Here is a 14,994-nt window from a genome sequence, read left to right as displayed (position 1 = left end):
CATTGAAAACAAACTGAGCTGAGGTTTAGTGCTGATGCACGAATACCTATCAATAGATGTTCCTTAAACTCTGGCTGCCACTGTTCTCTGTGTTTTTAGGACTTCTTCTAAACGGTCTGAAGTTAGCGAGCAGGGAGTTAATGAGCAGTGACTTCCTACCCGCGGGTCGGTGGGCGACTCCAACAAACTGGACAGGTCGTCGGATGTGAACCTCGGCTGGATGACGCCCAGCTCCTCCAGCTGAGGCTTGAACAGCTCCCTGATCTGGCTCTCAAAGTCTGCAAACAGCAGTAAACACAAAGCACACACATTCACAGGGTTTCTAATAAGTCACAAAAACACACTCAGTTGGTGCCTCAAATATTCTTCTTCAGGATGATCAGTTGCTGTTTAAAGGAGGAGATTCTCTGATCACAAACACTGGGGTTAAATGGGTTGGATCTCAATAATAAATATGACTAGAGTTATTTATTTAAAGAGGAATTTGGAGAAAAACTGGAAAACTGGAGTCTCCTCATGTTTGTCTATGTTTCTAAAATTGGTCCAGTAAGATGGAAAACACTGCAGACAGCAGCCACTAAAATAGCTTTGGGTTTCCACTGACTCAGGCTATTATTAAAGAGTCTGACAACATAATGGAAAGACACTAAAAATATATAAAACCTTTTTCTTTACCTTTCTGTTCGTTATCGTGTCCTGTGACTTGTTGAGGACAAACGTGAGTAGAAGAGAGGAATGTTGTCAGTTTGTTGTGTTGGAGTTTAGAAAGAAAGAGGGTCTTAGTGTTATCTAAAAGAATTTTAATGTCATGGCTGAATATTTAGATGGTTTTAACAATGTTGATTTGATGCCAGATTTCAGAGACTTCTCCTTTAGAGACACACAATAACAAACAGACCAGAAAACAATGACTACCTTTAGCTTGACTGTTAGTTTGACAGTTAGCTAGAACTTAAGTTTAAATGTTCGTTTGACCGTAAGCTTGACCGTTAGTTTAAATGTGGTTTGACTGTTAGTTTGAATGTTAGTTTGAACATTAGCTCTACCGTTAGTTTGACAGTTAGCTTGACCGTTAGCTAGAACTTAAGTTTGACCGTTGCCTTGAACGTTAGTTTGAACGTTAGTTTGAACGTAAACTTGACCGTTAGTTCAAATGTAGTTTGACTGTTAGTTTGAATGTTAGTTTGAACATTAGCTTTACCGTTAGTTTGACGGTTAGCTTGAAGGTTAGTTTGACCGTTAGCTTGACCTTTAGTTTAAATGTTAGCTTGAACGTTAGTTTTAAAGTTAGTTTGAACGTTAGTTTGAACATTAGCTTGACAGTTATTTTGACCTTTAGCTTGACAGTTATTTTGGCCGTTAGCTTGACCGTTAGCTTGAACGTTTATTTAACCGTTAGTTTAACATTAGCTTGACCGTTAGTGGACATAAATTAATTATGATGATGATAATAGGAAAATACCCAACTTAAAGGCTTTTTTATGTAAAATGTTGGTTCTAAAAAACAGATTGTGTTTTGATTGGTGTTTTGATGCAGGAAAAGACTGTGAAGATTTTTTTTTAGAAGAAAATAAAGAAGTTGCTGTGAGGATTTTGTGAGGTTTTTGTCAAAGTTGATGTTTACACAGAATCTCCAGAACATCAGATATAACTCTTGCTCAGCTGCAGTAAAAAGAGGAGTTTTCCCGAGAGATTTTATTTCAGTTTAGCGGCTGAAGTCTGCAGAGTTTTCTGTCAATACTGGACCAGTTCAAACCAGTTTGTCCCCTTTAGACATAAAAAACATGATGGAATAGAGCCCAGGATGAAACATCCCATAAATAATACATGAACAATAAACAGAAGGATTCAGAGAGTCTTACCTGTGAAGGCCACCGTCCCGGCTGGATCGGCTTGTAGTCTGGACCGGAGCGCCTGCTGCTGAGCCTCCGAGGGCTTCAGACCGAGCAGATCCAGAGCCTGCAAACATACACACACACAAAAATATCAATACACACAGTGGTGACGCCCTGTCACAAACATCGATAAACAGCCTCATGCCAGCAGTCACTAATAACCCATGATTTAGACGATGGAGAAGCTGTGAAACGTTTTATGAGTTGAAGAACATCTTTAGATCATAAAAGGAAAAATTTGATCTTTAACTTAACCAATAACACGACAATCCCTGGAGAAATATGTTTTTTTAGTTGACAATAGGGGCAGAATCTCACCTACAAGGCTTGTTGTTTATAACATTTTCTTTATATAAATTTATAATTTTGTCTTTGGTTGAATTCTTAAATCTGACTGTCCAGTTGTCAATAATACAGTTAAATATTTAACATGTCATTATGGGTGCTTGTGCAGAGATTAACAATATAATAAAGTATACAAACAGTGAATGGGTTTAATACTTTTAAGCTTGATAAACATTAAATGCTGCAGATTATTTCTCTCTGTCTCCCTCCTGATTGCTGCAAAGCTGGTTCACCTGTTCAGAGCTGCACACCTGAAACTCATCAGCTCATCAACGCTGCAGCGTCTCAGCACCAGATAGACTCAGCTACAGTGGTTATTTATACCTCTCAGGTTTCTCTAAATCTAGAACTTCCTGAGTCCGCTACATCACAACAATATAAACATCTACATATTTATTTATATGAACTACAGCTTTTTCATCGGTGAATCATTTAGTCTATGAAACAGACAGGAAGTAGTGAAAAATGCACATTACTAGTTCCCAGATCTTAAATGTTTTGTTTGATCCAACCAACAATCAAAAAAGAGATAAATATTACATTTAAAGGACAAAAAGAAAATCCTCACATTTGAGAAGCTGGAAACAGGGTTTATATATATATAAAAATATAACATGTTCTGTTCAGAAAGCCTAATGAGATAAAATACACAGAGGACTGACAGCTGCAGTGTAACAGAATCTAACCTGGTAGTCTGACAGGACTACCAGGTTAGTTTTTCTGTTATATAATATTCAGAATATAATTTATATAAATCACACACACACACACACACACATACCAACCTGCTCCAGTCTCTCCAGTTTGAGTCGACAGCTGGTGCTGAAGGAACATTTCCTAAGAGGAGGCTGCTGACTGCTGGCAGCTTCTGCAGACAGAAATACAAACACATCAGCTGTTTAAAGTGAACTTAATGAACAGAGTTTGAACGTTAGTTTGATTGTGTTCATCATGCAAAACAAAATAAGGTCCAATCAATACAATACAGAACTTTTGGCTAGACCCTTATCAGATTATTTTTTCCTATTAAAGACCATAAAGTAAAAAGAAAATTCTAAATACTGAACGTTGAGGTTCATGTTGATAAAATTCTTGAAACAATTTGATTTTTATTGGAGACAAAATGAGACAAAAGATAAACCCAGTCTGATTATGAGACCTGATGTCTAGATGTCTGGATGTTCCTTCACCTAAACGTCTCTTCACAGGATGTCACATTTACACACTCCTTCATTTCACATGCAGATTTATTAAAACGACGTGTGCAGAAACGTGTAGCAAGGAGGGTTAATGTGTTGATCTTGGTGGTGAAAAAACAGATACAGGATCAATTCAGGTGAGATCGTGTGTGTGTGTGTGTGTGTGTGTGTGTGTGTGTGTGTGTGTGTGTGTTAGATAATGTGTTTTAAACCTGCTGGCTTAGCCTCTAGAAACATCTGTCATATTAAAATCTGATTAATAAATCCTCTAAACACTCTCTAGTACAGGAATCACTCTGCTGCTGGTTGTGATGTTCACCTGCATTAAACTTTACCCCACATCCACACAAATAATAAGATGAAGTACAATGTCTGTTATTGGTGAAGTCAGATGTAGGTTGGATTGTGACACCTGAGTCGACTCCATTTGACCTCCAAAGACAGGGAGATGAGGTTGAAATATTTAAAACCACTAGAAGGTTTGATTGAGATTATTGTGTCGCACTTAACTCACAGATTTAACAAATGACCACAAAGACACAGAATGACTGCAAAGAGACGCAGAACGACCAACAAGAGACGCAAAATGACCACTGAGACACACAACAAGTGCAAAGAGATTCAAAATTACAAAAAAGGGGCACGAAACAACCACAAATAGAAACAAAACAACCACAGAGACGCAAAACAACTGAAAAGATGCAAAACTACTACAGAAATGCAAAAGGACCAGAAGGAGATATAAAATTACCTCAAAGAGACACATATTTACTACAAAGAGACACTAAATGACCACAAAGAGACACAAATGTACTACAAAGAGACACTAAATGACCATAAAGAGACACTAAATAGCTGCAAAGAACTGCAGAAGGACCACAAAAAGACATAACTAAATGGAGACAGAAAAAAAGAACTGCAAAGAGATGCAAAATGACCACAAAGAGACACTTAATGACCACAAAATGACACAAAACCATTCTTTTGCTTCTTGGTAGGAGAGGGTTGGAGACTTTAACATTGTCTCATAAGGCTATTCTTTTCATGACCCTGTACCAAGTGAGTCAAATTGAGATATAAAGTTTATTGATGGACAAACAAACTGGTTCTACTGGTTCATCTGAAGTGAAAGTTGGTGGTTTCCTTTTTGTTCTGAACACCTCAAAGTCTGTAAGAGTGACGTTAGACAACAAAACACAGCAATCCACAGCGATGCACACATATGGAGGAGGACCTCAGGATCTCTCTCACACACACAGACCACATGATGCCGGACGCCCCCTCAGCCAATCGGAGGCCAGACCTCCCGCCTGCCTCACTTCCTCCCCCCCAACAGGCAGCCAACCGCACGCCATCTGTCCTCTGCTGGTCTCCGTCGTCTGTCTCCATCAGAGACACTGCCCGGTTTTCATTTACACCTCAGAGGCTCTTAAAGCTCCTCGTCTGATCAGGAACGTGTCTGAATACATTTTTCCTCACATTATATAATAATATATGATGACCTGACTTTTTAATGTGAATATAAGCATTTTAAATTCACACAAGAGACAAACTGAGGAACTGGAAAATAAGTCAAAATGTGTTGAAAGTGTTTCCTGTCTGAGATGTGAAAGTGTGAATCAAAAGCAAACTGGAGCTCCTTCAAACTCCTCTTCTTCTTCTGCAGAGGTTTAATGGAACCAACCATCATATTAAACTGAATGTTCACAAAATACGGAGTGTATTTTCTATTATTGATTATTGAATGATGGATTCATACCGGGGTTTGTATCAGCGATGCTGTCGCTCACTGGTGGGGAGGAAACACGTGTCGGCTCCGTTCTGGCTGGAGACACTCGCACCTGCAGACATAACATAACATAATCATAACGGTGTGATAAGAGTGTGTTCCTGTGTGTGTGTGTGTTCATGTGTGTGTGTGTTCATGTGTGTCATAACCTCAGTGCAGTGACACGGATAACAGACATTACACAAGGTGGTTGTGAAACATCAAGAAGATTAATCAATAGTGTTTTATGAGGAAATCTGAAGAGAGACCTGAGGAATAAATATTCTCCTAAAATGCTCATTATATTTTAATCATGCTAGTATCAAAATCAATAAATACAGTTTTACTTTTTCCAAGGCTTTGGTTTGTGACTAAACACCGGCAGAACTAATGATATTCCCATCAGCCTCAGCTCTACTTTGTGTTTACTGATAATTAGCAAATGTTAGCATACATACTAACAAGTAAACAACAGAGAAGGTTGAGAATAATGTGACTAAGACTAAGACTTAAAATGAATTAGATTTAGTTTAAATTTAGCTTTAAAGTTTTGGCGCAATATGTTTGTAAGATAAAGAAGGATTTAACTCAGGTTTAGAGTTAATCCTAGTTGGTTCGACCCACCTAAAGTGTGGTCCTGGTTTATAGTTTAAGACAAACCCAGTAAACCTTCTGTCCTGGTGTACTGGATTTTCACACCTGGCTGACGTTGACCGCTGGCAGAGTCTCACAGGCCGGGTTTCTGCTGGAGGTGAGCTTGGTGACCACGGTCGGCTGCAGAGGCACGGTGCCCGGCCCGGCGGTCCTCGTCTGGGGTCCAACTCCACCCCCGGACCCCTGAAGGGAGACAGGGCTGTGAGGCCCGCTGCTGGAGCTGGAGGACGACCGCTGCCTGATGAAGGCAATTTCCACCGTTGGGTCCGGTCTACATGGCACAGGACAGAGGGGGGGGGGGGGGGGGGGGCATTTATAAACATACATTTAGAATGTCCACATTAACTGTAATATGTTCTTACAAAAAGTATTGGTGGCTTTTGATTCCCTTAAATCAAGACTAAATTTCCCATTAACCCTTTCTGTCAAAAAATATGTCACACAGACAATAAAATAAAGGAAAACATAACTCGAATTTTTAAATGTAAACATTAAATATTGATTTTAGTATTTCAAAATCAAAATGCAACTTGCATTGTTCAGACTCTGCTGCCTGTCAACATTAATAACTTTACACTCAATATTTTTCCTGTTATTTTAAACGACATTTAAGCAAATTTAATCATTGATTTATAAAAAGCTCATGTCACGTTTATTCTAGAGGCAATCTCCTGTGTTCTCGTTTCTTTAGTATCATGAATAATTGATGCTTTTGAAAAAGTCTCCAGGTGTGTTGGACCTGAGTTTGGTGCGAGTAAGGATGCTCCTGGCCTCCTCAAACGTCACTCCGATCAGGGACTCCTTGTTGATGGACACCAGCTGATCTCCGACTTGCAGCCTGCCGTCCTGAAAATGTTTCGTTGGAAAGATATTTTCTCCTGGATTATGGCTGTAATAGTTTCGAACATGTGGTTAACAGTGTTTATTTAAACCAAACAAAAACACAAAAAAGTAACTGGTTATGTTTAGTAGGAAATTATCATGGATTGGCTGATAATAAGAGCTTTTGTTACCCAACTTAAGTTACGTACTTAACTTAAAGTAATTCAACATTTACTTTTGGTTTTCAGAGGACACAAACAGCGGTCTCCTGGGTGAAAGTCCTGTGTTTGTTTGAATTGTCCATCCACACTGACCTCAACCATGAACGTACTTACACGACATTGATTAGAAATGTATTTATGATATGTCAAAAACAAACGTGAACAAGTAGAAAATATGTTCCTCCAAACATAAAAAACAATGCAGTTTGATTGTATTAAAATGCATATTTGAGGAGATCAGGCTGATCACTTCGTGATGAAGCGCTGACCACTTCGTGATGAAGCGCTGACCTTCTGGGAGTCTCCTCCAGGCACTATTTCCTGAATGAACACCATTGGTCCTTCTGCGCGGTTGGCTCCGCCCTTGATGACGAGCCCCAGGCCTGTTCCCTTGGCAACACATATCAACTGAATGCCACTGTCACTGTGGAGAGAGACGGAGAGAGGACGACACTAAGCATTATTAAAAAAAACCTACACAGTCACGCTGCAGCTCACATTCAATCCCACCATGACATAATCTCTAACCATCCTCCTCCTCCTCTTCCTCCTCTTCCTTCTCCTCTTCCTCCTCCTCCTCTTCTTCCTCTCTCTGGTCTTCCTACACCTCTCTGTGAAATTGCTGAAGATGCTTCTCACTATTTTTAGCCGTCGCTGGTGTTGCAGAAATACAATTCAACAGTTTATGTAACCATCCTCCAAAAAGACAAAATAATACCTTCAGAGAGAAGCTCTTTATTTACTTTCTGTAGCTGCTGAATGTCCTGTATGCAAACGACTACACGCTGTACGTACATGTATACTGCTGAACAAAAATACTACAAACAATCCTGTTTTCACTCCCAGTTTCCCAGTATTTCTCTGAAATGCACTTCTCCTTTGCCACGATAATCTGTCCACCTAACAGGTGTTTCATATCAAGGTGCTGATAAAACATTGTAATTATGACACAGCTGTGTCTTGGGCTGGTCACAGTAAAAAGCCGCTCTAAAATGTGTAGTTTTAACAAACAAAAAAAGACTCTGACTTATGGATTTACATGAAAAGTGCTAGAAATATACCGATTTTGGTCAGATGGGATTCATCCTTGAAAAACACCTCTCCCATTCAAGTCGGATTACAACAATGGACAGCAGTCGGGTCCTGACTCTTGTGCCAAAAGTATCAACTGTCATGGCGGCTGGTCTCATATTGTTACATGCGTTGTTACATGCCGTTTGCAGTTGGAAACGACATTGGAGACAGTTTATGGTGGTGAAATGAACATTCATTTTACATGCAACAGCTCTGGTGGCCAGTCCTGCAGTCAGCGTGTCGGTGGCACGCTTCCCTAAAACTTGTGACATGTGTGGCATTGTGTCATGAGATAAGACTGCACATTTTATATTGGGCTCTTATTTTGAAGGAACATCTGTGAAATAAAAACACCTGTCTGGTAGATGGAAGGATAAACTTGGCAAAGGAGAAGTGAAGAATTGAACAAATGAGTGCCTCTTATGTGGAGAGAAAAAAATCTCTTATATATATATAAACATTTATTATTAAGTACCTGTTTTTTATTATACTATTTGTCATTATTTTTATTTTTTTTATATTACTTTACCTAATTAAAATACAATTTCAGTTAATAGATACAAATTTAATGTGTCAGTTAATCAATGAAGTATAATCATACACTGCCAAAGTCTAAAATTGTTCTAATAGGACTTTAATTCCTCCATCCTGCTGCTTCATCCAACCTTCGAGGATTTGCAGAGAAGAACTAAAGAATCCAGAAGAACAGAGAAGAAGTTATTTCTATAAAAATCTGCCGTGTGATTGGTACCTGAAGGCGTGCGTGGGCGTGTGCATGGTGTAGGGGGGCTGGCAGTGTGAGAGGAGGCGTGGGAGTAGGAGGTGACCCCCTCTTTAGGACTGAGAAGCTGGGGGCTCTCCGATCGGGAGGAGGAGGAGGAGGAGGCCGTGTCTGTCAGCTTCCCTGAGCGGAGAGGAGAGAAGAAGAAGAGAGACAGAGAGGTGAGCAGGACGAGGTGGGAGAGAAGAAGAAGAAGAAAGAGAGAGAGGGAAATAGAAAGAGAGTGGGAGGGAGGTAAGGGGGAGGAGGAGGGAGGAGGAGGAGAGTGGTGGATGATGGGAGATGGATATGGAGGGAGGAGGTGGAGAGTGGAGGATGATGGGAGCGAGGTAGAGGAAGGAGGAGGAGAGTGGTGGATGATGGTAGAAGAATGGAGGGAGGAGGTGGATGATGGGAGAGAGATGGAGGGAGGAGGTGGATGATGGGAGGGAGATGGGGAGGACAATCTTGAAAATGTTTGGCACATTTTGTAAAGTGAGGACATGTTGTGAGGTTCAGGGTTTGAGGATAAGGTCAGTAATTCTGAATGTATAAAATATGTATGAATTCCATGAGCGTCCTTAGTATAAATGTGTGTGTGTTAGTGTGCGTGTGATTGTGTGTTTCACCTGTGGAGAGCTGAGTAGGAGAGATTCTTCCGGAAGCTGTGATGTGATTGGAGCCGTACTTCTCCATCAGCTCAGTAAACTCCCTCCTGAAGGACACACACACACACACACACACACACACACACACACACACACACACACACACACACACACACACACACACACACACACACACACACACGATGATACCAACGAAGAAGAGTGTCTCTCACAGGCTGCAATCGTGCTCAAAAATGACTCATTTGGGAAAATCCAGTTCATATTAATACTGTTACGTATATTCAAATCAAAGATACTGAATGTGCAGAATGATTTAGTATCACTTAACTTTAATGAAAGATAACATTAACTTTTCTATATTTCCTCCAACACATTTGAAAATTAAATAATCACATTTACATTTAAAATGATTTGTTTTATTTGTCTTTAAATGTTTAGATATTCTTCATCCGCTGATCTGAAAACAAGATGTTCACCTGTGAATCTAAACTTCTTCAGCGTCATAATCTTTACTTTGACTGAACTATAAATGTGAAAGCAGAACATGTTTTGTGTTTTACAGTAGAGGAGGACGATGACCAGATCTGTGAGTGTTTGTCTCCCTCACATGGACGCAGAGGAAACCAGAGAATGACTCTCATCACTGATCTCTGATCAGATCGACTGTTAATGCCTTTAAACTGGATCTGCTCCGTTACTGAGACTAAACACCCAGAGGTCAGAGGTCACAGACTCTCATCACCCATCTGATATTTTTCTTTATAGCTTTTATAGCGCCGTCATATTCAAATTAAAAGCAGAGAGAAGTAACTTTACTTCTAGATTCAAAATATTATTTTACATTAAGTTTCTGTTGCTTTTTTTTAGTTTCAACAGAAAATACACCTGACTGAGTGAAATGAACTAAAACTAATGGCACAAGAAGCTACCAGTTTATTATTAATGCAGATTATTCACAACTGAGTGTCATCATTTAATCCTCTTATGAAGCCACAGCTGAGCAGGGGAGTAGTTTTAAAGAAACCAAATGAAATCGAGGCATTTCAAATCATATTAAAAATAGAAATTCATATCTTCAGAAGCGATAGTTTACAATCTATTTATGAATTGTAATTACTTTATTTATCTATTTGACTAACATTCTTGTGTTTGGGTTTGTGAGAATGTGTTTGTCTGTGAATCACTGAGGTTTTTTGGTCCTGATAGTCAGCAGTTACTGTTAACGTGAGCTCATTTTCAAGCACAAGAAGACGTTGATGAATCAGATACTTTGAAAACGAGCGTATTCATGGTTTTGGGTACAAAACCGTATGAAGCCTCAGTTGGAACTCCGGAAAACTAAAACTGCTGGATAGACAGAAAATAAAGAAGAAGAAAGAATCAAATCTGAAGTCTGTAGTCATGTCGTTACGTAATTCCAAAAAGTTTATGGTGGCCATGTTGGGACATTTAGGACATTCTTGCAAAGTGAGGATATTTATGGCAGATGAGGTCATTTTAGGAAAATCTGGATTTTATTGTGCAAAATTTGGGATTTTTGGGGATAAATCAGGACATTTTTGCAATGACAGGGCACTTTGTAAATTTACATTTTTGAAAAGTAAGGTCATTTTAGGAAAACCCAGATTTTTTTGCAATCAGGAGATTGTTTTCAAAGTGATGACATGGTGTCAGCTCAACACCATCAGACTACAGTCGTCTCTGCAGATATAATAAAAACAAGATATTAGACCCATTAACATGTTGACCTGATGATGGCGCTAGGTTTAAAGTCAGGGGATCAAAGGCATGATTTATCCTCTGGTGACCATGAATGGCCATAAGAAAATTTAGCGTCCATCCATCCAACCAAAGTGGAGGACAAACAAACGTTGGCACTAAAGAGTCACTAGAATGACTGAAAATATGCAAATTTCTGTCATTTCTTCGTTGATGAAATGAAATCATAAATATATCTGTAAACCTGATTTGACCTGAAGTCACAGAGCTCCATCAGTTACATCCAGGTTAACATCCCACATTTGTTTGTTTTTCAGTTTTTTATCCGGTGAAGCCGTGAGGACGGCCGATCTAAATCCCCGCCACGTGACCTTGGCGTCCTCATTGTGACCCGCCGTACCGCCGACCACTCAGCCAGCAGCTGCACATAATCATCATAATTAGTTTTAAAGTGTGAAACAAACAACAATGGAGGTCGAGCTTTGAGGTGAAAAGCTGGCGTGTCGGCACAAAGCTGCTTTCACACACACACACACACACACACACACACACACACACACACACACACACACACACACACACACACACACACACACACACACACACACACACACACACACACACACAGAGAGAGACTCTGGCTGCTGCTTTGGTTTCATAATAACTGATGAATATAAAATGACTCGTCTCTCTGAAGGGACTCAAGCTTTTCCCTCTTCAGTCACAACATCACGCTGCGATCCGTCAAACATCAAATCACCTTCTGATCCTAAACTCCATCACATCTGCTCATTTCCTTCATCTTCCTCCTCTTTTTTTCTGTCTCTGTCTCTAATGAGGACAATAACATCATCATGTTCATGTCCTCCTCACCACCATGTTGCACCTCTCTGGCTATATACATAATAAGCTTATGCTCGTTTGTTACAGAGTTTCCATTTATATTCAAACAAAAATCAAGATCTTTTAAAAAAAACTTTACCAAGAAGTTTTGTTGCCTAAACCTTAACAACCAGTTCACAACTTTAAGTGACATTGTGTGTATCTGTAAACCGATATGAAACATATTCCTAAAACTTATTTTTGTTTTCTTGGCAGAAAAAGCCAAGATGTTTAATACGACAAGTGATGAAGAACTGAAACATCATTGAGAATGGTCTCATCAAGTGTTCCTAGCAATACCTACAAAAATGATGCGCCATAATTAATAGATATCCCACAAAGTGTTTGCATTTGTGATCCAGGTAATCATGAATGAGGAAAGTATAAAGGCCACTAAATCACACAATGAGCAGGTGGCAGAGGAAGTAGATGAATCCAACAAAAATAGATCTTTCCTCCAGGAGACTACTGTTAGTTCCTCTTTAATATAACTAAGTATTTTATGATCTTTTCTAAACCTAACTAAGTATTTTATGATCTTTCACTAAACCTAACTAAGTATTTTGTGATCTTTTACTAAACCTAACTAAGTATTTTACGATCTTTTACTAAACCTTACTAAGTATTTTGTGATCTTTTACTAAACCTAACTAAGTAGTTTTGTTGTCTAAAACCAACTGAATTATTTCCTGTGAAGATGGAAGTTTATTTTGAAAAGGCTGCTTTTATATAACGAGTAGATATTGACTCGTGTTGCTTGACTTCTGTGGGAAAACGCACATTAACTGAGGAATCACTTTTTGTAAGATATCATACAAACTGTTGTATGAGGATACTCTCAAGACAGCCATTTGATGTCAGGAACACTAAAGTGTGATTTTTCGTTTGGGTTAATACTTCCTGCTTTGGCTCTGAATGATGTCATTAGATGTAAATTGAAAAAATATGCGCATGATTCTTAAGGACAAAGTGCTGAGTGGAAGATATTTTAAACAGCTTCATTGTGGTGTAAAATGTTGATGTTTGCTGGATCGGACACAAAACCTAAATGACCTCAATGAACAGAAAACGTTTGCCGTCTGATGAGCGTCATGTAAAAAGTGCAGCTTGGAAACCGTCTCTGCTCGCTGTTGTTTCCGCTGATCTCTGGTTGTGTTTGGGTCTCTGATCAGCTGAAACCCCGTGGATAAGCGTCCCTATTGTGTCACTGTGTGTTTGTCTCAGGCTGACGGGGAAAAGCACAGGGGACAGCAGAGTGCCAGGTCGGTTTACCTCGAAGCTGTCAGACACCAAACATTCACCTGAGGTTACACCAAGGACGGATCAAACCACTGACATGACTCATGTCAATGGGCAGGAAAAGCTTGAAGTAATAAAAAACTGTTTATCTCCTGGATTATAAAACATCTGCTGGTGTCGGGACATCGGCATATTGGTATTATAAAACGAAACCTTCTTTGAGAAGAAACAGTTTTTATAGGATTCATAAATGCAGACTTTTAGGATTCTTCCAGAAACACTTCTCTATTAGAAGAAGCTTAAAGGGAGATTTTTTAAAAGGACAGATTAACACCCCAAATTTTTTTTGTTTTACATGTTTGGCTTGCAAGATTCAGAAGAACCTTGGATGAGAAAAACATCCCAGTGAGTCTTTATTTGTGTCTCACCTGGATGAATCGTCTCTGGTGACCAACAGAGACATGTGATTGGAGAGCGAGGCTGTCCTCAGGATCTCCACCGCCCTATCAGGAAACAGGACAGAGAGGTGTGATGTCAGCTGGTGTGCAGGTGAACATAACATATATAGTTCATACAAACAGAACAAAGCAAAACGAGATCAATGGACAATGCTAATGTAATGTTCACCAATGTTCACTCTCTTAATTAAGCGTAAAACAATTTTTCTAATTAACACAAAACAGGTATTTGGTCATAAAACGAAGTACCGACAAATGAAAAGTCAGAGTCCAAATTGTCTTAAACCTGTATTCTTTCTACTGTCCATCAGGGGGCGACTCCTCTGGTTGTATAGAAGTCTATGAGAAAATGACTCCACTTCTCTCTTGATTTATCCCCTCAGTAAACATTGTAAACATGAGTTTATGGTCTCAATCTCTAGTTTCAAGTCTTCTTCAATACGGCATGATGTTCATTTACTAAATGATGGTCCATTAAGAGTCAAATAGACCATAAAGCAGGGTATGCTTTAGGGCGGGGCTACACACTGATTGACAGGTCGACACCAGAGACGTATATGGCGTCTCTACGTCACTCCTCCTCAGTCCAAATATGGTCACTTCCTGTTCACTGGTTTTAAAAAAGCCAAGATTGCGACGGAAAAATTGCCAAACTCAAGGCTTCAAACTGTCCACACACCATCATGATGACTACGTCCACAATCTTATATAAAGACTGAGGTCGACACATGCAAAATTGACACTAGAGAGGAACTTAGAGCGTCACAGTTTGAAGTGAAGAGCTGCTGACAGCTTTTATATTTGATGAGTTTGGAGTAAAAAAAGTGTTGTGGTAATCCGTCTCATACTGTAGTTGTTTCTGACGATGTCATCCTGGGAGACAGACTGGCTTAAAAATCCAAATACCTCTAATCTTAAAATACCCCTGCAACATAAACACAAACACACACACACACACACACACACTCACGGATAAACTGCCGACACAGCAGACGTCAAACTCACCTCTCATTGGTCACCCCCATCAGACTGATGTTATTGACATCCAAAATCAGGTCACCTGACTTAAGTCGGCCTGGAACAGAGAGTAACAGACAGATAGACAGACAGACAGGGGGGACAGTAATAATTATAAAAATAATAACCATAATAATAATAACTTCCCCCAAAAAACTACCTACCGTCCTGAGCTGCCAACCCGCCGGCTATCACCCTCTTGATGTAGATGCCGAACTCTTCTCCTGTCATCTCTCGGTAACCTCCGATTATCTTCACACCTGAGCACAGACGAATTAGTTAGGAAACAAATAAAAGATCTGTTGATTATCT

The 14,994-nt window shown here is 39.6% G+C and overlaps 1 protein-coding gene across 1 annotated transcript in view; it reads right to left on the bottom strand.

Moving 5' to 3' along the window:
• Positions 1 to 14,994, bottom strand: part of stxbp4 (syntaxin binding protein 4) — a 34,881-nt gene that overhangs the window by 12,467 nt on the left and 7,420 nt on the right. Inside the window, 13 exon segments of the mRNA XM_054599283.1 lie at positions 160 to 278; positions 1,863 to 1,959; positions 3,026 to 3,108; positions 5,199 to 5,280; positions 5,907 to 6,132; positions 6,601 to 6,707; positions 7,196 to 7,328; positions 8,730 to 8,763; positions 8,766 to 8,882; positions 9,368 to 9,453; positions 13,636 to 13,710; positions 14,671 to 14,740; positions 14,847 to 14,942. Coding sequence (XP_054455258.1) covers positions 160 to 278; positions 1,863 to 1,959; positions 3,026 to 3,108; positions 5,199 to 5,280; positions 5,907 to 6,132; positions 6,601 to 6,707; positions 7,196 to 7,328; positions 8,730 to 8,763; positions 8,766 to 8,882; positions 9,368 to 9,453; positions 13,636 to 13,710; positions 14,671 to 14,740; positions 14,847 to 14,942 — 1,325 coding nt within the window.

Source organism: Anoplopoma fimbria, chromosome 5, assembly GCF_027596085.1.
Source record: "Anoplopoma fimbria isolate UVic2021 breed Golden Eagle Sablefish chromosome 5, Afim_UVic_2022, whole genome shotgun sequence".
Lineage (NCBI taxonomy): Eukaryota > Metazoa > Chordata > Actinopteri > Perciformes > Anoplopomatidae > Anoplopoma > Anoplopoma fimbria.
Note: the sequence above shows the minus strand (reverse complement) of the source record. Positions and strands in the feature narration are given on the sequence as shown.